Genomic DNA, 27,246 nt, shown 5'->3' on the forward strand with positions numbered 1-27,246 from the left:
TCTCCTCTTCGCTGGTCTTCTCTTCACTGGTCTTCTCTTCACTGGTCTTCTCTTCACTGATCTTCTCTTCACTGGTCTTCTCTTCGCTGGTCTTCTCTTCGCTGGTCTTCTCTTCGCTGGTCTTCTCTTCGCTGGTCTTCTCTTCGCTGGTCTTCTCTTGGCTGGTCTTCTCTTGGCTGGTCTCCTCTTGGCTGGTCTCCTCTTCGCTGGTCTTCTCTTGGCTGGTCTCCTCTTGGCTGGTCTCCTCTTCCCTGGTCTCCTCTTGGCTGGTCTCCTCTTTGCTGGTCTTCTCTTGGCTGGTCTCCTCTTCGCTGGTCTCCTCTTCGCTGGTCTTCTCTTGGCTGGTCTCCTCTTGGCTGGTCTCCTCTTCCCTGGTCTCCTCTTGGCTGGTCTCCTCTTCGCTGGTCTTCTCTTCACTGGTCTTCTCTTCACTGGTCTTCTCTTCACTGGTCTTCTCTTCGCTGGTATTCTCTTCGCTGGTATTCTCTTCGCTGGTCTTCTCTTCGCTGGTCTTCTCTTGGCTGTTCTCTTCTAGGCTTATCTTCACTTCGGTCTTCATTTCATTCTTCATTTCTTCCTGGCCATTCTTAATTTCATCCTGATACTTCTTCATTTCTTCTAGGCTATTATTTGACCCGCTCTTCGTTTCTTCATGATGGTCCTTACTCTCATTATTTTCAATCTTCACTTCTTTCGCAGAGTTCTTCATACTGGATCTCCATGCCCTCATGTCATTCACCATTTCTTCCAGGAGAACCCTTATCTTCCTGATATCTTCTACATTTAACTCTTCAGCAGCCATCTCTCTCTAAAGAATTTACTGATTAAACAACCTAAATAATTTTTTTCTAATACTGTTCTTAATTTTAAATGACCTAGCCGAACCTTCTTATTAAACTAAAAATATCTCTATTACATTCAAAACTAACACTGACTACAGTATACTCAAACTAACTCTAGAAAATTTCAAATTCACTAAAGTTCTGAACACTAACTATATTCTCGAAAACTAAATTCTATCCTTAACTTTTATTCTAAAACTGTAACTGAATCCTAAATCTATTAATTAGGGCTATCCCACTTCTGACACCAAAATGTTACGATTTACCGCGGGTTCGTAAAGGATAGCCCATTTAAAGATTTTTATCACACAAACAGTTTTATTTATCACCACTACTTGTCACTTACAAATAATCTTCTAAATTGGCAAATAATAAATTACACTTAAAGAAATGTCAATTCCCCAGTCACTCGTCCACACACCTCGCTGGGCCGCACCTCTGGCGCAACTCTCACCGCAGCACCCCTCGTGGGTCTCCGCCGCGGGACTACGCCGCCGCACTCCGCCGCAGCCGACGCACTTGCCCTTCGCCGAGGTCCGCTCGACTCCTCGCTCGAAACTTCTCTCGGGACTCCGCCGCACCCGCGACTCTTTCGCCCGGGAACTCCGCCGCGGGAAAACTCCCGACTTCACTCACTCACTTCCTGCCCTGATACCTTCGTCCAAGGACTTCGCCACTCTGCCGCACCCGCGGCACTATCGCCCGGAAAATCCGCCGCGGGAGAACTCCCCACTCAGACTCCCTGCCCTGGAACCTTCGTCCAAGGACTTCGCCACTCTGCCGCATCCGCGGCACTATCGCCCGGAAACTCCAGCACGGGAGAACTCCCCACTGAACTCAACTCGAAGGTCGGCCCAACTTCCTTATATAGCCCTTGGGTTCCCATCCAGAACAATCGGGCATGTCTCCGAGATATCGCGCGACCTTCGCCGTCGAAATGCCCAGAAACGCGTCGTGAGTCCTCGAAGGACGCGGCGGCTGCTCAAAGAACGCCGATAAACGCAACAAGCATTGGGTTCCCACAAAACGCGCCGATAAACATGTCTGAGTCCTTTTATTCCGCAGTGCGGCCTCTTTTAAGTAACTCGATCTGAGGCAGGTGCGCGCTGCGACGGTCAGGATGTCGCGAGATAGTATGACACGAGATACCAGGGAGAGGATGCGGGTGGAAGGGGGCGCAGACAGGCCGAACGAGCGCGGCGACGCCAAGCACTGCAGCCAAACGCGATCGTAACAATATTAAATGCAGACAATTAACAAATAATAATAAAAGCAACTAAGCAATAAGAAATCTTTTACATGAGTGTCCCTTCAGTAAAACACATACAAAAAGAGTGGACAGGCACTGCAGTATAAATGCATCACTTCACTTGTATCCTTACTGTTCTTGGTGGGAGCATGGATTAGACATGATTGTCAGAGGCAATGCTGAAATCTGTGGATTAAAATAAATTTTGGGCCCAACATTGAATAGCTTACTTCCTAATATGTCAGAATCATAGGTAATGGCAGTTAATCAGGAGAGTTATTGAGGCGCTAATACTTCACTAGCACTTTTGTATGTCTGATTTAGAAATTTGTAACACAATCTGCATTAAATATTTTACTGTACATTTAATGTCTGAAAAGCAGGCTCTTGTAGCTAGAGTAATTAACTTTGGCTTCTGGTTCGAGGACATGACCGTGGTAGTCATGGAGTGCTAGACGTTTCAGCATGCTTAGTTGCAGCCATATTCGAGGGCGATTAATAACTGAAGGCCTGGTGCTCTGGTGCTCTGGTGCTCTGGTGCTCTGGTGCTCTGGCACAAAACACCAGACCTTATGTTGGTGATCGTCCGCGAAGATGGTTGCAACACAGCCAGTTGAAACGTCGAGCACTCCACGCATGAATGAGTGACATTTGATGGTTTTACATATATTAAAAAAGGGCATAAAGGCAGGTTTGAGGTGGGCGAGGCGCGAGGCAGGCTGGTTTGCGCAGGAGAGCTGGCCCACGCGCTCGGCATCTCCAGACCTCGCCTCGTGTTCTGCTCGGCGGGCTGCGAGGAGAAGGTGTCGCGGCTGGCGCGCGACCTGCCCTTCGTGCAGGAGGTGGTGGTCCTGGCGCCGCGCTCTGCCGCCGGCAACACGCCCTTCCCCGCCTGCCTGGCGCCCGGGCCCCTGCCCCCGCCCGTCTTCCAGGCGGTCCCCGTGCACCCGGACCAACACGTGGCCGCCGTGCTGTGCTCCAGCGGCACCACGGGGCTGCCCAAGGGCGTCATGCTGTCCGCGCTGAACATCATCACCTGCGTGCTGGGCCTCAGGTGCGTCACGCTCGTCCCCAGGCATCCCTACAACGTGTTCGTCTCGCTCTCCCATAAGGATCCTTGAAAAGCCCATGTTTAAGGATGACAGCCATCTATGTTGACCTTCCGAATAAAAAAAAAAAAAGATACTTAAAACCACTTCGATGTAATCTTGCGTAAAAAAAAGTCACTCACGTCCTTTCATGCATCTTTCATGGTTTTTTTTTGTGGCATACCTACTTTGGTAAAAATTTAACAATTGTTTGTTGCTTAACATATTATGTTCATTTTACACTATTAAACAATTAACTTTTAAGATATAAAATTTTAAGAATTGCAAAAAAATTATCGTGTGAAAATGTTGTAAACAAAAACAATGACAGCCGAAGAGAATTTCATTTTTGACAGAACAGGTTCTGTAAGCGTCGAAATAATAATTTCTCATGTGACATAAATTAGTGATTTTCTGGCACCATCTCATGTTTTTATTTACTCGTACTTTTGATCAGTGTTCGGGAGGTTAGGTACATTTAATATATATATATATATATATATATATAATCCAATGGAACCCTTATTATTTAAAAATTATACAGTCGGTCCGCCCACTCCTAGCGCTACCGTAATATGTTATATGTTGCCGGTGGCGCCACGTTAAGAGCGTGTTGGCTTTTCCCCGCCTGCCCTCAGGTACGACTGACTACAAGCGCCCGGCGCAGGCGCTGAGTCTTATGTTACATCCGAGCTCCAGTTTTAGTTGCTCCAGACGCGCATGGCACCATGCATTCGCGCTGTGCAAACAGCCACTCTAGCATTTTCTTCCACTCCCACCCCATCTAACCTCTTCTCGCCACATCGGCAAGATTTTCCTCTCCTCTCCCCGCTTCCTAAAGTCACAAGCATTTTGTCGCCACAGTTATCCCTCCCCCCTTCGTAGCATTCCACATGCCAGTGCACATCACGCTGCCCTGTACGACACATGCCGGATGGTTCACGAACTAAATTATAGCACTTTGTAGTTTCTCTGTACGGTCCCAGGCAGCGCCACTAACCGAGGCCTTTCTCATCTCAGTACCCCCCCCCCCCCCCCAACGACCACTATACCATCCCATTGGATGTTCTTCAGTCTCTCCTATTTATCCAAACGGAGCGCCTCCTTCTGGGACGGATTCTTAGTTACCTCTACGAGGTATGGCTATTAAATAACCGGACTGAAGTCATAACACTTTTTATTCGTCACCATTTGCAGCAGAAGTTTTATCGCCTTCAATATACTCCCCATCTCGATCTAATAAGTAAATCTAAATAAAAACTTGAGAATACGATGGCACCACCTCAATTCTTTTCACATTAAAACTTTTGTATCTAACAGTCTCTCCACATACACCACGTATAACGTTCAGGGGTCTAGGCCCGTAACCCTATGAAATTTTATGGCCGTGGGAGAGTTATTTCGGAATAAGTACCCACCACTATAAAATATTCACACAGTGACACAGACATAATAATTGTTGCTAACAGCAACTACCATAGAGCAGACACACTACTTTATGGCACAGAAACATCAATACTTAAACACCACTGATTCACAATTATGTTATAAATACTATATTTAAAGATGTGATATGATCAATGCAAATATTAATGCACTAGTTACCAAATATAAAACATTTCAATCACTGAAACTCGGGCGTATACAAGATGCTCGGAGATGTCATAACATCAGCAATGAGCTAACCATGGAAGTAAGAAGTAGTACTAGTATAGAATAGTATAGAAGTAGAATACCTCCACGGTGCCATCTACGTACACCATGGCATGTTTTTACAGTTATGTCGGCAAAAAAGCAGTACGTTCTTAGTATTTGTGCCACTGGTTATCTTCCTTACAAAAGTGACTGATAATTTAGAATAAAGGAATATTCCCAATATGTATGAATGGATGAATAAATAAATTATATTTGACATTTCGTCGACATAGAGGTCATTAAATACTAAGTCGGGTTTAATTCTCGTATCACTTTGTTGGAAGACGAGTATTCTAACAGATTAAACATCTTATATTCACTTCCCACAATAGTAACGAGTCCTTAATATATTTCACTCAAGGTAGGAAGGGAACATTATAAAGCTATTGATTTTATTTAAATACGTATAACTTCACAAGAATTTTAAAGTAAAGTATAAAAGTTTTAAATAATTTAAGTTTTCAAAGGCACTACCAAGTCGAGGAAAGTGAAATAGCATTATATATATATATATATATCTGCTAAATCGTGAGAGCTATATTAAAATAACAAATTGTGGTGGTGATATTTTTCAGTGATCCGAGTTTTGGTGATCTAGATGCGAGCGTGAGACACCTTATGGTGATCCCCATGTTCCACTCGTATGGTTACCTCGTACAGCTCGCATCACTCACCATCGGCTTCACATCAGTCATCATGGTCAAGTTCGAGCCCGAACTCTTCCTTAGTAGCATACAAAAGTACAAGGTTGGTGGGAAGAGTTGTCTTTTACAATTAAATAAGTAATTGCAATGGAATTAGACCTTGACAGTCACTGTATTAGTAGGCTACATAAATACACATATTCGCACACATCATTGTAACTTACACTTACGAGTCTTCGTGTCTTCCTGTAAGTGTTATATTGTTTTTGACCGAATCTCTTAAGCTTGGTTCACAATTTAAAACTCAAGTGAGTACTTAGCAGGGACACAACTGTAGACACCACCAGTGCGAAATTGTCTTGCAATGGAAATCTTAAGGATTAATTTTTATCAACAAAATTTCAGAACCAATCTAAATTATGTTGATAGTGTTATTAATAAAATATTTTAATATGATTCTTTCAAAGACCTGACCAGCAGCATGCAAACCAATTTTAGTACTCATAAATTATACTAGATTATGATACATAATGCTAAAACTATAATTAATAACATTTAAGGAACTTAAAATAATTATTACTTTTTATGTAAATAACTCACAAATCACTTATCTGTAAAAAAGCAATGAACTATCCAAAGAACCGCAACAGTATGTTGAGCAACATATGTCATGTTAGTACTATAATAGGTGTAATGTTGGTAAAGGAGATGATGCTGGTATATTCTTGAAGTGATCCTCCTGCTACAGGGTGAGGTGTGAGTGTCAGGGACCACCATCTTGTATTCCAACGTCACGGCGGTCATATTGGTGTCAAATTTTGCCCAAAATGCCTCAAAAATACTCGAAAATCCCAAAAATGATTTTAATTTTTTTCCTATTTATATGGAAAAATTCCCCTTTTGAAGGAAAAAATTCCTATTTTTCTCTCAAAACAAAAACTGCAGATGCAATTTCCCCAGAAAGGGGCAATTTTTCTCTGGAGAAAATGTTCTCAATAAGGGCCAATTTTCCTCTTTGGGGTAATTTTCCCTAGAGGCCCCATTTTGTGACATGACCTTGGCCTTGAACGTCAAAATCGATATCTTTATTTTAACAAAAAAATATTCCAGAAAAATTCCAAAAAATATACACTTATAACAATTATCAATTGCTTATATTTAATTATTACTAAAAGTATTTCAGGTCACGAATCTATTTCCGGCGAATGCAATTGTAAAAAAAAATGGCAATAGGTTCTTCATCAGCATCGAGCATTCGCATACGAGGGGGACACAAAAAAAGTTTTTTTGTCATAAAAAATTTATTTATTACTTTTTTTAATTCCTTCAGTCACCTTCAAAGTATTCTCCATTAGATGCGATACACTTGTCAAGTCTTTTTTCTCACTGTTTGAAGAACCTCTGGAACTCTTCGACTTTGATATCCTCTAGTGCTATCCTCTAGTGCTCTTTGCGAAGCTGTTTTTACCACATACACATAATCAAAACGCTTCCTTTTTAGATTCTTCTTCATTCTCTGGAACAAAATGAAGTCGCGTGGGGATAGGTCTGGTGAATATGGAGGGTGGGGAACGACAGACCACCCCTGTGGTGCCAAAAAGCGGTTTGCGGTTTACTCGTAACGCCATGTGTGCAGGGGGCGTTATCGTGATGAAGGAACAGTCACCTGATCGCCAAAGTTCCGAGTGTTTCCTCCCTAAATCCTCTCGCAAACATCTTAAACCTTTCAAACAAAAGTGCTGGTTGACATTCTGATCAGGAGGAACAAATTACCGGTGCACAATTCCACGAACATCAAAACAGCCAATGATTATCGTCTTAACATTCAACCTCACTTGTCTTGCTTTTTTTTTTTGTCTGAGGGAGTTGGGAGTATTCCACTGGCTTGACACTTGCTTGGTTTCTAGGTCATACCTGGAACACCAACTCTCATCACCTGTAATGACTGGTCAAAACGTTTGGATCACTTTCAATCTCTTGTTTCATGTTATGTCTCAAATCCAATGAAATATTTTTTGATCCTGTTTGATAAGGCAAGGGACAAATTTAGCGGCAACAGGCTTTATTTGTAAATCCTGAGTCAAAATCAGCCGGCACGAGCTCCAATGTACTCCTGTCTCTTTTGAAATTTAATCGATCGTGAAACGACGATCTTCGTTGATTTTTTTCCAGAGCATATGCCACCCTCCCAAAAGGTTAAAAGGTACAGTGGATTGAAAGAATTGTGAATTAAATTTTGGGAAATTTTTATATTAAATTATTATTCAAGGCGAATATACGATTATAAGTACCTAACTTCGGATCTAATATCTAGAATCAATAATAAGTATCTGGATATTAAGTATTGTTCCCTCTGATTTTATTGGGAAAGGGGTATTCAAACTTCCAGTGCCCCTCCCAGAAGTCAATTGTGTATCCGCCCTTGTGCGGTCGGGAGATCTAGGTTCGATGCTGGGAGTATAGTTTATCAACGAACGATTAGAAAAAAGCAATTTAAAAGCAATGCATATTTAATATTTACTGTATTTGAACTAGATCTAGCTTAATTATATCAGTATGCTTGAGGAATCAGAATAATATATGGCAACTCTTAAAGTATAATGCGCATGTGTCACGATAAACTTAAAACTTGTGGGCGAGCGATCTAAGATTGATAGTGAGGAACTACTCTCTGTCTTAGAATTTTGGCTTAGGTACTCTAATGAGATGTCTGTCCGAAGATATTACTGAGATATTACAGGTTTTTTTTCACACTTGCAGGCATGTTCATAGAATGCAGTTGTTCGAGGAAGGAAGTGACAGGCTTGAATATTTCTTATTTAATAGCATCTCGGGCTAGGTGTGCCCATTTTGCCAACAAATACTTGGCAGGCACAGTGTCAATAACACGATAAAGCTTTTTCGCTTCTAGCAACATGACTGAAATTGTAGGCCTTTTATACCTTACGCAAGCATGAAGTCGCTGAAGTGGGAATCCTAGTAATCAGATGTTTCATAGGTGAGTATCCACGTTTTCCTCAATGTTAGCTACAGCTTTTGTAAGTTATTTTTCATTAATAATGCCACACATATAATAGTGTATACTTTTAGAAATTTAAATTTGGCAATCTTTAGAAGTTAATTTTGATACAGTGGCATCTAGCAACTTAAAACATACCTAGAGTAAAAACTTTATCTTACATGTTCGTTCTCAATGACCCAACAGCATAGTGGCTAGCATGTCTGCTTTTTAACTTCAACATGGAACTTTGTGCGTGTGTTTTATTCCCAATACTCTGCAATTGAATGTTTATAAAATGTAAAAAAAAAAAAAAAACACCAGCGCTTGCAGCAGCGACACTTACCTGCATCCGTCCGAACCAACTGTAATGGCTGCAGCAGTGGACCAAGATCCAATAGGGCAGCCAACCATTCCGAGAATAGCACAGTGCCATCCACTCCTCTCTGCGAGTTATTTAAATACCAACAACACATATGTTGAGCAACAAACAGTTGTGGCTACTCAACTCGTTACCCGGCAAGCCTGTGCCAGAACCGACTATGTACTACTACTGAGGTCAAATGTTATGTTCTATGAGCATGTTATATTGTATCCAAATAGCTGGTATGCCTATGTGCGGGCATGGTCGCAGGTGAACCTGCTGTTCGTGGTTCCGGCGCTGATGGTGTTCCTGGCCAAGGACGGCCGTGTGGATGCCCCGGTGCTGGCAGGAGTGCGCGAGCTGTGGTGCGGCTCAGCGCCGCTCAGGGCCGACCTGCAGCGGCAGGTAGAGCAGCGCCTGGGAGTGTGTGGCGTGCGCCAGGGCTACGGCATGACCGAGACCACCATGGGAGTGGTGAACACTCCACGGGGCCGTGCCAAGCCGGGCTCAGCAGGATGCCTGGCACCAGGCACTTCAGCTAAGGTGGGTGCCTCTGTCGAGGAAAAACTTCTCGGGTGTGAGATTAGACCTGCAGTGGCAGGTGGAGTGCTTACGGCATGGCAGAGACCACCATGGGAGTGGTGAACATACTCGTGGGCTTACACCAGGCCATGATCAGCGGGGTTTCTGTCATGGGCACCACCATGAAAGGAGTACGTGTGTAGAGGCGAGACATCTCGGGTGTGGGGTAAGAACTGCAGTGGATGGTGAAGTGTCTGCCATGCTACAGCATAGCAGAGGTCACCATAGGAGTGATGAACACTCTCGTGGAGCCGCAGCATGCCATTTTCAGCAGGGCATCTAGCTCCAGACACCACAACCAAGGTTTGCCTCTGTGGTGGTGAGCCCTCTCTGCCTTGTTGCGCAGACCTGCAGTGACAGGTGGCGTGGCTACAGCAGAATGGAGACTACAATGGTTGTGGTGAATACTTTTATGGAGCCACACGATACTGGACTCGACGAGATGTCTGGAGTCAGGCAGTACCGTCAAGATGGGTGACTCTGTCAGGCGAGATCTCTCGGCTGTGGTGGGTAGACCTGCAGTGGCAGGTGGAGTGGCTTCGGCATAACAGAGACCACCATGATAGTGAACACACTCGTAAGCTGCACTACGCCATGCTTAGCAGGGCGTCTGGCAAAGGGCACAGCCGTGAATGGAGTGACTTTATCGAGATAAAATGTATTGACAGTGGTGGGTAGAATTGCAGTGGCAGGTAAAGCAATTATGGCATTTTGGAGAACACAATGATCATGGTGAACACTCTCACTGGGTTTCTGCCTCTTTGGTGTGGAGACCTCTCTGCTTTGGTGGCTAGACCTTCAGCGGCCGGTGATGTGGCTACAGCATGACAGAAGAGACCACCATAGGAGTGGTGAGCACTCTTGTGGAGCTGCAGCTTGCCGTTTCCACCGCCAAAGGTTGCCTCTGTAGTGGTGAGACATCACTGCCTTGTTGGGTAGACCTGCAGTGGCAGGTGGTGAGGCTACAGCAGAATGGAAACCACTATGGACATGGTGAACACACTCGTGGGACCGCCCAAAAACCGGGCTCAGCAGGATGACTGGAGCCAGGCAACACCGCCAAGTTGGGTGCCAATGTCAGGGCGAGAATTCTCGTCTGTTGGAGGAGATCATGGTGTCTCTATCGTCACATATCCCACTGCCAGTCTGCCTACTGGTGCTGGCCGAGTACAGTGACAGATTGGCTTTACCCACCATTTTATATTTTGTTTTTCACAGATATTGGTGAACGATATTTTAAAAACGGGACTATAGAATTTGTACTTATTTGATGTATATAATAAGTCAATCAACATTTTTTTAAGTAATACGTACATGCTTGACTACTTAAATTACTAATATTTTTTATATTTCAGGACATATTTAATTTCTGGTGAATATTTTAACCACGGATTCTTCTTAAAAAATGTAAATTGGTTTAGACTCAGGGGCTAGTCTGGAAGATGTTTTTTGGGGTAGTATACATCTTTACTCCGCCCCCCCCCCCCCCTTTTCCCAGTCACATATCACAAAATTATATGGGTTAGAGTTGAAATTTGCTTTTATAGTTGCAGGTAAAATACATTTGTAGTTTGTAACTCGTGTAATCAGTCTTAGATTATATGAAGAAAATATCAATGCATTTAGGCTGCTAAATTAGCATATGTTTATTTGGCAGACATGGTTATAAATATTTTCTCCCAAAATTAAATCCCGGTTAATCATTTGCTAAGACTTATGACTTAACCTGATTACTATTCACCCTAACACATAAAATTAAAAAAAAGAACTTTTTGTTGAAAAATATTTATAACACTTAAAGTGAGTAAAATTATATTGAAGACTATTTTATTAATCAAGGTTGTAACCCTAATATAAATGGATGCGAAAGTATTATTTCAAATTTTTATAGCACGAAGATAACAACCGTGTAATTCAGCCATTTTTGTGTTGATTTAGAAGAAAGAATAATTATTGTAGCAATTAACATAGTACGAATTGCAGAAAAGAATTGAATATAGGTTTTCGTTTCATGGTCCATAGACCCCAATACGATCGTCAACTCAAAAGTAAATACTGGTATAATTTTGCACACACAACTTCCGTAATGATACATAAAATAGAGTAATAAAAAGTATCGGTCGAGTTCGTTAATTCGCAAAATCCGACCAAAATTTTTTTAAAATAACATAAAAATCGTTATAACTCCCATAATATGACAAATATCGCTTCCGTTTAAAGGTGTTATAACTCGTAAGAGTAATACCCAAAACTATATTTTTGATACGACCAACCATAACTGCAAGGGGTGGAAAACACAAGGATTGGAGGACAAAAAAATTCATAACTCCCTTAATAGGCACACTATATAATTCGTTAAAATTTGTTGTTAATTTTATAATTTTTATAAAAAATTTTTGTCTGAAACAGTTTGTGAAAAGACAATCAATACTGTAGGACCTTGGCATAGAATTTAAAAAAAGTTCATAATATCTTTTCCATGTGCAATAATAGCCCCCCGCCCCCACCCCCAAAAAAAAAACAAACATAACTCTCTGAGGAAGCACACCTTTAAATCCGTTAAAATTGTTTGTAAATATTATACTTTTTATCTCAAACTTTTGCTGAAACAGTTTTTGATAAGAAAAATCATTCCTGCAAGTGGTTGAAAAAAAAAACATTGTTGTGGCGGGAGGGGGGGGGGGGGGAGGGAATAGAAAATCATGATTTCCGTTCCATGAATATACCAATCATTTACCGATTTTGAAGTTATGATTTTTTTATTAATTGAGTTTTCCAGTTAATTTGATTATTTACAATCATTTCTGTTTTTCGTTTACGTTGGAAGGTTTTACGCAGAACTAGTGCTTTCAAATGTGTTGTATATAGTATGGATGAGGATATTTGGTGACTCAGGTTGGCAACATAGACCGATGCGTCACTCAGCCAGTCGAGCATCAGCCGCCGCCATGTCCGCGTGGTCTATACATAACAGTTGGCGACGAGGTTAAAACGGATAACAATTTCGTGTACAATATGGCCTTAATCGGAGCCATCGGAGAGTTCGCGCCCGAGAAAGAATCGTGGAATTCTTATCGCGAACGGTTACAGTTTTATTTTATCGCGAACACTATCACGGAGGATGAGGCCAAGCGGGCAGTGTTTTATACCGTGTGCGGCGCCGATTTGTACGGGCTGGTGACGTCGCTAGTATCACCAAAGTCGACCGCGTCGGTTTCCTTGATGGACGTCTTCACCATATTAAATAATCACTTTCACCCGAAGCCTAGTGAAATTGTGGAAACTTTTAAGTTTTTGAAGCGCGATCAGAAAGATGGGGAGACGATCGCCGTGTACATAGCAGAGCTTCGAAGGCTGAGTACACACTGCAATTTCTCGGACCTCGACCGAATGCTTCGCGACCGGCTCGTTTGCGGCGTAAGGGATAAATCAGTGCAACAGGCTCTCCTCGTTAAAGAGAAACTAACCTTGAAAGAAGCAGTGGATATTGCGATGGCAACAGAGGCGACTGGACAGAACATGGCGGACTTGAGAGACAGTACAATAGTGGAAGAGAGTGTACACAAAGTGAACAATGGCGTGTCAAGATATTCAAAACCGGCGGGTTCGGTTAAGTCGAACACTATATCACTGGGAAGACAAAGGGAAGCGATAAGGAAGGGAAGAGACAACGAGAACCAGCTATGTTGGCGCTGTAATGGGCAGCACGCAGCAGACACGTGCCGACATTGGAACACTGTATGCCGGTTCTGTAAAAAGAGGGGACACATTGAGCGGGCTTGTATCACAAAAAAAAAGCATGAGGGAGTTTCGAAAACAAACGACCTAGCGCAACGAGAAGTGGCACAGGAAGTACAGCATTTTGAAGAGGATTGTTCGGAAGGTGCTGCCACGCAATATACGCTGTACAATATGCGGGAACAACAGCCCAGGAAACCGTGGTGTGTGGAAGTGTTGCTGGATGGGAAATCAGCGATGATGGAAGTTGACACGGGGGCAGGTCGATCGATTATCAGCGGGAGAACTTACAAGGCCCTGTGGCCTCAGGAACCTCCACTGACAAGGAAGGACATGTTATTACGCACCTGGTCCAGCGAATATCTACAGGTGATGGGGGTTATGGAAGTTGCTGTACAACTGAAGGGGCGTGAGTCAGCGGTACTCCTAGAGTTGGTAGTGGTGGAAGGACAAGGGCCGAATTTGCTGGGACGAGATTGGTTTGCACCTCTGGGAATTAAGTTAGTGGGGGTGAACAAGGTTAGGGAAGACTTGGCAGCAGGGATTGTTAGGGAGTTTCCGGATGTGTTTAAGGCAGATAAGCTGGGAAAATATGTAGGACCACAAGTGACAATAACAGTTCCACCAGAATGTGACCCTGTGTTTAAAAAGAGCCGGCCAATACCATTTGCTTTGAGAGACAAGGTGAGCCAGGAAATAGATAGGTTAGTGCAGCGTGGAGTGTATGAACCAGTGGACTTTTCGGGTTGGGCGACTCCAGTCATACCCATTTTGAAGAAAGACGGGTCCATTCGGCTTTGCGGGAACTATAAGGGCACTGTAAACAGCGTGTGTGACACTAGTGTGTACCCATTGCCCACTGTCAGTGAAGCACTAGCAGTACTAGAGGGAGGACAGCTGTTCTCAAAACTGGATCTGGAGGAAGCATATTTGCAGGTAACTGTAGATGAGGGCACAGCAAAATTGCTTACGGTAAATACCATGAAGGGGTTGTTCAAGGTTAAGAGATTACCATTTGGCATAAGTAGTGGTCCAGCGATATTCCAGCGGTTGATGGACACCTTGCTTGCTGGCATACCTGGTACAGTAGTATTACTTGATGATATATTAATATCCGGAGGAGGTGACAATGAGCACTGGAGTCGTGTCCGTGAAGTCCTGGGACGGTTGCAAAGTGCAGGGCTTAGGTTAAAGAGTGAAAAATGTGTTTGGGGGGTGGATTCAGTTGTTTTCCTGGGACACAGAATTGACAAGATGGGTATCCATCCACTTTCAAGTAAGGTTGAAGCAGTTCACGATGCGCCAGAACCTAGTAACAAAAAAGAGCTCCAGGCATTTTTGGGTCTCTTGAATTTTTATGAGAGATTTCTTTGTCACAAAGCAGATGTATTAGAGCCTCTTCACAGACTGCTGGATGCCAACACTCCATGGTGCTGGACAGATGCACACGCAAGGGCGTTTGAAGAGGCCAAGCAGCTTTTACGATCGGAGCAAGTCTTGATACACTATGACCTAAACAAACCCTTAGTTTTAACATGTGATGCATCTGAGTATGGGGTAGGGGCGGTGCTGGCCCATGATCTGGGTAATGGGACGGAAGCTCCAATCGCATTTGGGTCTAGGACACTACAAAAGAGCGAACGAAACTACGCGCAGGTGGACAAAGAGGCCTTGGCTGTCATTTTTGGGGTGTCCAAATTTAAACAATATTTGATCGGAAGACAGTTCAAGATTGTGACTGACCATAAGCCACTCTTGCGCCTTCTCCATCCCAAGCAGCCCGTTCCAGATACCATTTCACCGCGATTGTTGAGATGGAGTTTGATGTTAGGAATGTATGATTTTGAACTAGAATTCAGACCAGGGACCCAAATACAGCATGCTGATGCCCTTAGCAGATTGCCTCTGCAGTCACCTGCATTCCCAGTTCCAGGTCCCAGTGAAATTCTCATGCTGGAAGAAGCGGGGGAAGTGTTTGTCGATCCACAGACAATAGCAAGAGAGACTGGGAAGGATCATTTACTGTGCAAGGTGTTGACATATACACAAAATGGATGGCCAGATCAAGTGACAGAGGAGATGCAGCCCTATGTTCGACGGGAGCTGGAACTGTCTGTTCACAAGGAGTGTTTGTTGTGGGGATCCAGGGTAGTAATCCCACCACAGTTACGGACAGAGGTGATGAGCATGCTTCATGCAAACCATGATGGGGTGGTGCATATGAAAGCGTTGGCAAGGAGTTACTTTTGGTGGCCAAAACTAGATGCTGCAATTGAACAGGTTGTGAAGGAATGCAAAAGTTGTCAGCAGTGTCAAAATAATCCACCTAAGGTTAAAGCAGTAGCCTGGCCCACAGCTGACAAACCATGGTCTCGATTGCACATAGATTTTGCGGGACCATTTCAAGGAGCTAATTTTCTCATTGTAGTCGATGCGTATTCCAAGTGGCCAGAGGTCAGGCAAGTGGGAAGTATGACTGCAACAGCCGTAATTCAAGAATTACGAGACATATTCAGTTATCATGGACTGCCAGACACTGTGGTGGCAGATAATGGGGCAGCCTTCCGATCCCAAGAGATGGCACAGTTTTTAAAAAATAATGGCATTGACATGGTTTTCGCACCACCCTATCATCCTTCGAGTAATGGGTTGGCGGAGAGGACGGTGCAAACTTTCAAGGTGAAACTCCGTAAACTGGTATTGGGTGACTGGCGAACTCGAATAGCACGGACGCTGTTGGCATGGCGCACTACGCCAAGACAAGGGGAAAATAACACTTGGAAAACTCCCGCGGAGTTGTTGATGGGGCGATCATTACAGACAGCTTTGACAAAACTCCATCCAGCAACAGGTACAGTTCAGAGAAGTCAGGCGGACAATACGGTAGCGACGCGGGTTCGACACTTCAGAGAAGGTGAGGCAGTGTGGCTGCGGAATTATAGAAGAGTCCCAAAGTGGATACCAGGCTGGATCTCTGGGGTAGAAGGGTTGCTGATATATGGGGTCAAAGATGAGCAAGGAGGCTTACACAGGAGGCACGTCGATCAGTTACGTCGAAGAAGTAGCCAGCCAGACAGGGGACAGTGTCCTGGGGAGGCAGTGTCCTGTAGGGAGCAGACGTTTTTGCAGCGGACACACCAGTTTGCATCCGGAGTTCGCCCCAGCAGTGAAGGTACGCAGCAGCCAGCAGTGGCGGCCATAACAGCAGCAGAACCAACTGGCGAACGGGGTCGGACGACTGCAGATGAGTCCACAGCGGCAGCAGGGACACCCGTAAAATCAGCTTCCGAGATGCCTGGATATGGAAACAGCCCGGGGATCTCCCAAGGATCTCCTCCATTCAGGGGTTTTCCTTCCAGTTCTGTACTAGGCCGTACTCAGGACAGGTCCTCGAGGAGACATCGAGTGCCACCAAGAAAGTTAGATGATTACGTGACAAATTAAATGGGGGGAAGTGTTGTATATAGTATGGATGAGGATATTTGGTGACTCAGGTTGGCAACATAGACCGATGCGTCACTCAGCCAGTCGAGCATCAGCCGCCGCCATGTCCGCGTGGTCTATACATAACAAAATGTCCTTTGCTTAACTCTTAAATATTTTGTCCAGTGACTAGCTTCAATATGTTTTAGTCACTAATCTAGTATTGAGCTTCATTAAGGGTTTAGTTCATTGTTTCTTTAAATTAGTTTATCGAACAAAAACCATTCATTTAAGTAATTAGTAAATTTTATTCAGTTTCCGCTTGTCTACTCTCAGATGTTTAAATTTTCGTTTTCTATACTTCTAGTAAGTTGAGCCCTGCAGTGTTGTTTACTGCTCAGTTTGTATTTTCCAGGAGCCGCGGTAGTCAAATGGTCATGTCACTCGCCCCCGCCAAGGTTATCTGGTTTTATTACCGGCACCCAGGTATTTTTGCATATAGAGAATGTTGCAGTGAGTCAGCGAGTTCCTCTGGGTATTCCTATACCCCCAATCTACTCGTTCTGGCGATGCTCCAATCTCATCTCCCTCGTCGCATCTAATGATTCCGAAGCTGACGAAACGTCAGGCCTAAATTAATTAATTAATTAACTGTCGTGATTCCCGCTCTTCATCTTCACCACGCAACTCTAGATGTTTGCTAGCCACTTGCAATAAATTTCTGTTCGCACACTTTTCTTGCAGGTAGTCGACCTGGAGACCGGCGAACTTCTGGGGCCCAACAAGATGGGCGAACTCTGTTTCCGCAGTCCTCTGAACATGAAGGGCTACTGCGGCGATCTGCGGGCCACCATAGACACAATCGACGTTGATGGCTTCATCCACTCTGGAGACGTCGGCTACTACGACAAAGACCATTACTTCTACATCGTGGACCGAGTGAAGGAGCTCATCAAGTATAAATCTTTCCAGGTTGGTTGGACGTTGCAAAGCTGTTGTTTTATCTCATTTATAACTTAAAACTCAACTGGCGTAACATCACTAAAATCATTTCAATTATTTGTTTCTAACAACAAAAACCAATGATTGGTGGTTGTCATCGGTTGGACGCAGTGAACCGATTGGCTCGATCTCTAATTCCAGCATGCCTCATTTTAATTATAAACAGCGTCAGTTTAACATTTCGTGGTTGGAATTTTTAAAGCCATTTAAAAGTGTAAAAGTCGGCTGTCTGAAAATAATAAAGAACAGATAAAAAGGACAATTAAGTTATACAATACATTTTATATTCATATATAGCCTAATATTTATTATTTACGGTTTTATTTTTAATTTAATTATTAATATTAATGTATATCATACGAAAATTATAGTAAATTATTAATTCACTTCAATAAATGAGCATTATAGAACCCTCAATGGATGGTTCTACTTTTTCAGAGAAATTATTTTTTAATGACCAAGAAAGTACTGTAAAATGCTTCCATTTTTATAATTAAAGGAATGACTTGTACATTAATGTATTTTCACATGATGTACAAATTCAATTATGTTTTGATATGATATACGTATATTTATATAATTAATGATTAGTATAAAATAGTATATCCGAGTACTGGAGCCAGAGTAAAAGGTGCCTGATGCCAGGTATCCGCCATCTTGGATTGTGACATCACAGCGATCATCTTAGATGACATGTAAATCTTTTATCTTGACTTTGACCTCGAACTTGACCTTTGACTTTTACCTTGACCCAAATGACAATTTGGGATTCTACCATTTAAATGTCCTTTAGTTTGTTAACCGCAATTTTGAATTAAGGTGTAAAACCGCCATTTTGTTTTCTAGAACTTTCCACAGTTTGGTTTTCCGCCATCTTGAATAAAGTCAGCTTTTATTTTCGTGGCACGGCTCCTCTGGTGTAACACAGTGACAGTAAGTCCCCGTGGCGCGGCTGCTCTGGTGTAACGCAGTGACAGTAAGTCTCCGTGGCGCGGCTGCTCTGGTGTAACGCAATGACAGTAAGTCCCCGTGGCGCGGCTGCTCTGGTGTGACGCAGTGACAGTAAGTCCCCGTGGCGCGGCTGCTCTGGTGTAACGCAATGACAGTAAGTCCCCGTGGCGCGGCTGCTCTGGTGTAACGCAATGACAGTAAGTCTCCGTGGCGCGGTTGCTCTGGTGTAACGCAGTGACAGTAATTCCCCGTGGCGCGGCTGCTCTGGTGTAACGCAATGACAGTAAGTCCCCGTGGCGCGGCTGCTCTGGTGTAACGCAGTGACAGTAAGTCCCCGTGGCGCGGCAGCTCTGGTGTAACGCAGTGACAGTAAGTCTCCGTGGCGCTGCTGCTCTGGTGTAACGCAGTGACAGTAATTCCCCGTGGCGCGGCTGCTCTGGTGTAACGCAATGACAGTAAGTCCCCATGGCGCGGCTGCTCTGGTGTGACGCAATGACAGTAAGTCCCCGTGGCGCGGCTGCTCTGGTGTGACGCAATGACAGTAAGTCCCCGTGGCGCGGCTGCTCTGGTGTGACGCAGTGACAGTAAGTCCCCGTGGCGCGGCTGCTCTGGTGTAACGTAATGACAGTAAGTCCCCGTGGCGCGGCTGCTCTGGTGTAACTCAGTGACAGTAAGTCCCCATGGCGCGGCTGCTCTGGTGTGACGCAATGACAGTAAGTCTCCGTGGCGCGGCTGCTCTGGTGTGACGCAATGACAGTAATTCCCCGTGGCGCGGCTGCTCTGGTGTGACGCAATGACAGTAATTCCCCGTGGCGCGGCTGCTCTGGTGTAACGCAATGACAGTAAGTCCCCGTGGCGCGGCTGCTCTGGTGTAAAGCAATGACAGTAAGTCCCCGTGGCGCGGCTGCTCTGGTGTAACGCAGTGACAGTAATTCCCCGTGGCGCGGCTGCTCTGGTGTAACGCAATGACAGTAAGTCTCCGTGGCGCGGCTGCTCTGGTGTAACGCAGTGACAGTAATTCCCCGTGGCGCGGCTGCTCTGGTGTAACGCAATGACAGTAAGTCCCCGTGGCGCGGCTGCTCTGGTGTAACGCAGTGACAGTAAGTCCCCGTGGCGCGGCTGCTCTGGTGTAACGCAGTGACAGTAAGTCCCCGTGGCGCGGCTGCTCTGGTGTAACGCAATGACAGTAAGTCCCAGTGGCGCGGCTTCTCTGGTGTGACGCAGTGACAGTAAGTCCCCGTGGCGCGGCTGCTCTGGTGTAACGCAATGACAGTAAGTCCCCGTGGCGCGGCTGCTCTGGTGTAACGCAGTGACAGTAAGTCCCCGTGGCGCGGCTGCTCTGGTGTAACGCAGTGACAGTAAGTCCCCGTGGCGCGGCTGCTCTGGTGTAACGCAATGACAGTAAGTCCCCGTGGCGCGGCTGCTCTGGTGTAACGCAGTGACAGTAAGTCCCCGTGGCGCGGCTGCTCTGGTGTGACGCAATGACAGTAAGTCCCCGTGGCGCGGCTGCTTTGGTGTGACGCAATGACAGTAAGTCCCCGTGGCGCGGCTGCTCTGGTGTGACGCAGTGACAGTAAGTCCCCGTGGCGCGGCTGCTCTGGTGTAACGCAATGACAGTAAGTCCCCGTGGCGCGGCTGCTCTGGTGTGACGCAATGACAGTAAGTCCCCGTGGCGCGGCTGCTCTGGTGTGACGCAGTGACAGTAAGTCCCCGTGGCGCGTCTGCTCTGATGCCCTCCCGTCCCGCAGGTGCCGCCCGCCGAGCTGGAGGCCGTGCTGCTGTCGCACCCTGCCGTGCAGGACGCCGCGGTGGTCGGCGTGCCGCACGAGGAGGCAGGGGAGCTCCCGAGGGCCTTCGTGGTGAAGCAGGCGGGGGCCAGCGTCACCGAGGAGGACCTCATACAGTTCGTCGCAGGTAGGTAGCCGCCTCTGGTCTCAAAGTATGCTTCAGTAGTATATATGTACACCCTGAGGGAAAATGGTGACTGTAGGTGTGTATTTCGGTACCACAACCCGCACGAAATTTTTATGCTGTAGAGCTAGTTGTGTGATGACTGGTTGGTACCATACGACAGCTCCTGCAACGCAAGAAATTAGGTTTGGCATGACAAATGTCACACATATAATTCACCACAAGTGTTTTGGCTACATTCCTCGGTGCAATTAGTTGAACAGGTACCAGGTACGAATTCCTGGTAAGGCTTGTATCTTATATGTGTTTTTTTTAATGTAATATTAAATATGGTTATACTGTAACCGAATCAGTTTATAATATTTTAATGAGGATGGATATGTGGGGCTCTACTACATACTGTAATTAATATTTATATATGACATTAAAATAATATTATTTCTATATTTTTTTAATTTTTTCTATAAAACTTAAAAACATGATTTTATTTAATACATTTAAGTAATCAAACAATAACGTTATAACTAATACTAAGTTATTAATAAGGGAAAATTATTTAGCCCATTATTTTTTTATTTATTAAAAAATATTGGTTTCCATTTTTAATTTTCTTAGTCTCCGCTTAGGTTTTCATGATTTATGGAGGTATAGAGAACGTCTCAGAATTTTTACGTCACCGAAAAATTCGATTTAGATTCCAAACACTAGGATAATACCAAATTTTCCTTCGATTGTTTTTCAGACGCCGCTGTCGGCTTCGGCGTTCAAGGCTTAGCGTATCCAACTATAATCATGGTGTTATGGTTTTGAGTACCCTTTCAGGCACCAAACATTTTCCTGGTTAGTTCGTAAGCTGTCCTCCATCAAGCCTCCAGAGGACTGTCAAAATACTGCGAAAATATATACATGTTTAAAGTTCCGTAAGTTAACAGACACCACTCCGTTATTTTGGCTGGTTTGTAGGCCCGTACACTTTATCAGACCAGAAAGAAGAGAATAAGAACAGTGTCCCAAAAGTATTAACACTTCCCGGAGCACACCAAAAACTGTAAGTATGTATAATTTTTGCGGATCAGAGGTCAACGACAACACGTCAACAAACACGAAATAAAAACTGGAGTCTGGTGTGGACGTTTGGGGCAACAATACCACCCACTCCCAGACCAGACCAGAGAAGGATGGGGTGGCCCAGTATTCGGGTGGATCCCCCATTTGACCGTAGGGCAGTATGCCCTTACAGAATTTGTCTGACGACAAGCCTACACATGGTTGAATCCACTCAAAGACCACCAGATCTCCCGATGGTCTGGTGGTCTAGTCCAGCCGTATGAAGGGGGTTTTAAACAGCGCGGGTTTGACCACAGCTCTGCACATTGACTCATGGGAGTATCTGTGGCTCCCACCAGGTAAGGCAGGTCACTAATTGAGACAGCATTCCAGCAGGTTGTACCACAAACAACGCATTGTCACCATTGCCACAGGGCTTCGCAGTCCGGTGACCTTGCAGAGACCCAGACGACGGAATTCCGCCCGCTACCTCTGGTCAATATAGGCATCATAAAGTTATTATTGTGATAAGAGTACTGAAGGAGAAAATCTCCATGAAAACGGCTTGAAATTAGTTTCTGCGCTGAGCAGTGTGCTCGAACCCATACTTTTCGGGTAATCGATATGTGTGTTGGTAAAGGAGGAAGTTATTAAAATGAGAATTTGAGTTACAATTCCTATGGAAGCAGTTTCAGCATTGCTGTCTACAACAGGAACAATTCTATTCCAGTGTTTTTAATAAACTAAAACCTTTTTTTTTGTCTGTTTGACGTGAATGCAATGATTTATTTTGCTATGTAACTGGGGATTATTTATTTTATGAAATGGTTTGTTTGGCTAATGCTTCGGTGGGAGAACTTGTGGCCACTCCCCCATTGCGCCTGTAAGCTAATGAGAGCCGTCCTGAACTTGTGACAGGCATAAAAAGTAGGCCTACATACACGGGATGATTATGTGAAAGTGTCCCTTGGCCGGTTCGATACTGGATGTGGTGTACATTGTTTGAGGGAACTGAATACATCCTGGTGACCTCTGTTGCTTTCCTTCGTGTCCCAGTTGGCAGATTGTGTAAACAAAATGATCACGTGACTGTATTGTATAAGAAATTCATGAAATGTTTCGTAAATTGTTTTAAAATATAACATTAGAAAAAAAAGGTAATGTTGGTTTTGAACTTTACAATTAAACCACAAAAATGTTACTGATTTAACTTGAACTTATAAATTGTCATGGTCAAAATAAAGCTGTTATCCTCTCATCACATTCATGCAGAATCTGCCTCCTAAGTCAAGCTGTCCCATTGTGGTGCACTTTAAGCACGCCACTCCACCGAATATGACATTGCGAGCCTTATTTCATGCACGTGTTTTGTATCGTAATAATGAAACGAAAGCAAATTGATGATTTAATTAACTTTGGCTTGTTACAGGTCAAGTATCTCCGCACAAGAGGCTGCGCGGTGGTTTACACTTCATAGACGCTATTCCCAAAACTGCTAGTGGAAAGATTTTGAGAAAAGATCTGAAGAACACGCATCTGTCTAAACTATAAATAATTCTTTATAATTTAAAGAGAAAAGCTACCGTCTTAATTAGTTTGAAAATAAACATTCAGTATTTTAATATATAAATAACCACAGCATAACAAATACCTTTGAGGAGTATGTCGTTAGCACACATTATGTATGAGTGGCTCTTATGCCTATGTAGTCAGAAAATTTGCAAACTAATGTTTTCTTCTTTTTTAATTATAAATTAACTATCCTGTTTATGTTTATCTTCAGAATACACAGCTATTGACACACACATTGAGTACCTTAATGCAAATTATAATATATGCAAATATTTATGTATGTTCAAGAAGTTCATATCATACCAATTTTTTTCTTTACATGTAAAATAGTCTTTTTACTAACACCCTCTCTGATAATGAAAACGCATTTTGAAGGGAAAATATGAAATAATTTTTTTGTACTTTGTAAGTTATCTGCTTCCTCTTGCTTTCCGTTCCTGCTTTCAAAATGTTATCATCCTTTGCCAAATGTGTTATTCTTGAACTTAGACATGACATTTGGAATTTCCTATCCAACCCAAGAGTGACTCTTGTAGCTCTACATGGGCACACAGCACATATATTTTTAATGTCTTTTTGTAATAATTGATCACCAGTAGAAACCATTTATGTAAATTTTTAACCATTTCTATAGTGATTGGAAGTGTGATTGAAGGTTTTCTTAATTAGGGGTTTTTGACTTTGTAGTAAATCTTAATAATATTTAAATCCCAATAAAAACGTTCAAAAAGAACAATTTATTTTATTTCACTATATAATATCTCATTGTATTTAATACTTTTATGATCTAGTATTTCGTTTTTCAAAACAGTTTCCAAGGATGGCGTAGACTCACAAAATGAATTTAATGATACTTGTATTTAATGACTACTCTTTCTTTAATTGATCTGATTATTTAGCCAGAAGAGCATTAAATTTGTAAAAATTTCACTCATTTATAAGTCAAGCTTTATTTAGAAGTAAATACCAAATCTTTGAACACATGTCAATCCATTTTTGAGTTCATTTCTTAAAACAATTATGTGAAACTATTCGACAATTCTGTTGACAAGTGTCTATACAGTTGGTTCGCAAACTACAGGACACTAATTTAATGGTTGGCAGTACATGCCAATAAAAAAAAGCAACATTTGTTAAGTAACAGATGTCTGGAAACGAAACACTGTAAAGTTACAGGTTCGAACAATAGCGCGCAAATTTGAATTTGGCGGGCTTCAATAGAGAACTCCACTGGCTGAGAAGACGTGCGAACGCAGCGCAGTGATGCTCAAACCAGGCGACGATTTGGGCGCAGACGTTTAATATTAGTCAAACTCACTAGCAACCAGCAGTATTATAAGAAGCCTGTCAAGGACAAATAGATTATTACCCTAAATTTCAAGCTTTTAACAAAAATTTCAAGCGTCAAAATTATAACTTTTATTAAAGCTAATTTCCCCGTTTTAAGATCTATATTTTTGCATTCTTCATCAAATTTCAAGTTAAACATTTTATTTAATTATGTTTCAAGTATTTAAATCCCAATTTGCTAACAAAATTCAAAAATAATTTTTAATCAAATGAAAATGTTTTAACATCAAATTTCTAGCTTTTCAAAAAAAATAAAAGTAATAACAAAGGGTGAATACAAAAATTTGCTTGAAAATAGCTATAAATTTCAACAAAACAAATAAACTTAAAGGAATTTTAAGTTAAAAACAACTAAATTTGTCAAGAATTTTGATGACTTGTTTTTTAGTTATAGTGTATTGATGAAATAGGAATAAATAATTTTGATTAAAATAAATCAAGAATGTCGAGTATAGTTAATGAATGTAAAATTTTGTCAAAAACAAGTGAGTTGATGAGTTAAAAATTAATATATAAAAATTCAATAAATTTGTTTCAAACTTTGTTTAGTAAACTTAAAAGACCATTGATGCTTTCTTTAATGATCTTATAATTCATATTCACGAAATTGTTTGTAAGAATACCTATATATAAATATTCAAATTTAATTTTCCCAAAGTTATGATTTAGTAATTTATTTATTGACCGATATTGTAATATAAACAAAATTGCTAGCAAAATTAATACTATATTGGATAGAGATTTCATCTAAAAAATCAAATACTTTTTCCTTTTCTATGACTGATTTTTTAAACATAAGATTTTTCATTATAACAAACAAGTCAAAATTATATCTTTAAAATGCAATTAATCCATTGAAGCACATAATTGTTTCGCCAACTTCATCAATACGATAATGTAAAATTACTATATCTTTGGTAATTATTAATTTTTTTAAAAATCATAATTTAGATTCCTTTGACATTCTAGAATTAATTTACAAATCATTCAATCCTAAGAAGCTTTATTAAGCTATAATATAATTTTAATGTTTGTTTATCTTTACCTATAGTTGTTTTTCTTCACAACCAATCCATGACATGTAAAGTTATTCATCCACCAAATGAATAATATTTGATATAACCAAAACAAAATTACAGTGGATTTTTAATGTTCAATGTTTCCAAATATTACGTAGTATCTAGTTAATATTTATAATTTCTATAATCATTATGGTAGTTTTGACATCTAACCCACTGCCTCGCGGATTGGTATTGAATGATTGCGGTTGTGCCCGGCGCCAATCAGTGATTTCGTGCACTGATACACGAGACTAACTCAGGGGGGATGTTGGCCACGTGACTGGAGGCAGCGGTACGTCGGCAGAGTCGACTTCTTGTGCCCTTACTGGCCGTCTCAGGCGCCACACACACAGTAATCAGTCACTACAGGAAAGTACGGAAATAAACGGTGGGGTACACTAGCGGGGTTTATTTTACAAACCACCCTCGTACATGGTGCTGCCCCAGTAGCTGACCTGTCCGGTGCATGAGGGAAGCTCGTCTGGCGCGCGTTGAGTTGCTGGCGAAGGCTCCACGTGTCCCGGTGCGTGCGTCTCTCCCGGAGGGTTGAGTTCTACTGATGAGGCCGCGGGCTGCTCGCAGCTGTCCGGACCATTCCCGCGCGAATCCCGCGCGCCAAAACCGAAAGACCGGACAGGCCAACTAGTTCGGCGTGATTGCACAGTGGACAATTTTGAGCAGACAAAACAAGCCTTACATGGTTTTTAAAAATATTACTGTAAATTGTTACCGAATTTATATCCATAAATCGGCGAAGCTTTCCCCCGTCCTGCATCGATAGCGCCCTCTCGCTTCTATCGATATATCGTTGCGGCGCGGGCCAGTCGGCGCACTGCACTGCATAATTCGACACCACGGCAATGGGCAGTAATGGCCTACGTGACCGTAGGGAGCCCCAACAGGTGTCATCAGTATATAATAACCGGAGCTGAGACTATGTTGGTGCGTGAATTTGAATTGCCGTCCACCATCTTGGACTGTGACGTCATGGTGACCATCTGGGCTGATATTTGACCATGACCTGTGATCCTGACATTCAAAATTTGCCGAAAATTGTCCAAACCCGCCAATATGTCCAGTTTTCAAGAAAAAAAACCTAAAAAATAAAAAAAAAATCAGTTTTTGGAGGGAAAAATTCCCTTTTGTCATGAATATTCCCCATTTTCCCCTCAAAAATTGCCGATGGCTTTAAAATATCCGAACGCGTCTTAAGACTCATGACCACTGAGGTCATGATCTTAACCATTAAGATGTCATTTTTTAAAATACTTTCTATCAGGAGCCTTAGTGTCATGTATTGTACACGTCGTCTGCTAGAAGCATTGCCAAAATATGGATTTCAGTATGACGTCGTCCAGCCGAAGGCCATCCCAAAGCTCAACCTGCAACCGCCAGTATCCGACCCCGCTAACGGAACACACCCCTAGCCATGGCCCACCCGAGTCAGGCGAGCCTTCGATGCCAAGGTAGAATCAAGGGCCGTGTCTAATTAGTTAATCACCTCGACCCCAGTTCACTAATAATCAAACATAAATTAATGACAACTCCACTATTAATTAAAACCCCCGCATAAGGAAAGTGCGACGCAGGAGTGCCCGAGTCACTCACGTGTGAACTTACCTTAATCAGTTTGTGAGTGCCCCCTTTGCGGCCTTCAGCCTTAATTAATTATAGTATTGTGTTGACGTAAATATTACCTCCCTGTTTTTTTATGTGTGACTAGCTACTG

The 27,246-nt window shown here is 43.0% G+C and overlaps 1 protein-coding gene across 1 annotated transcript in view; it reads left to right on the forward strand.

The window, feature by feature from the left end:
• LOC134537417 (luciferin 4-monooxygenase-like) overlaps positions 1-23,836 on the forward strand; it is a 54,523-nt gene extending 30,687 nt beyond the window's left edge. The window contains exons 4-9 of the mRNA XM_063377819.1: positions 2,824-3,145; positions 5,450-5,621; positions 9,151-9,423; positions 17,368-17,595; positions 20,325-20,490; positions 22,964-23,836. Coding sequence (XP_063233889.1) covers positions 2,824-3,145; positions 5,450-5,621; positions 9,151-9,423; positions 17,368-17,595; positions 20,325-20,490; positions 22,964-23,085 — 1,283 coding nt within the window. The 3' untranslated portion in view covers positions 23,086-23,836. The remainder of the gene's footprint in view (positions 1-2,823; positions 3,146-5,449; positions 5,622-9,150; positions 9,424-17,367; positions 17,596-20,324; positions 20,491-22,963) is intronic.
• Positions 23,837-27,246: the final 3,410 nt, after the last annotated feature.

The sequence above is a fragment of the Bacillus rossius genome, chromosome 1 (genome assembly GCF_032445375.1).
Source record: "Bacillus rossius redtenbacheri isolate Brsri chromosome 1, Brsri_v3, whole genome shotgun sequence".
Taxonomy (NCBI): domain Eukaryota; kingdom Metazoa; phylum Arthropoda; class Insecta; order Phasmatodea; family Bacillidae; genus Bacillus; species Bacillus rossius.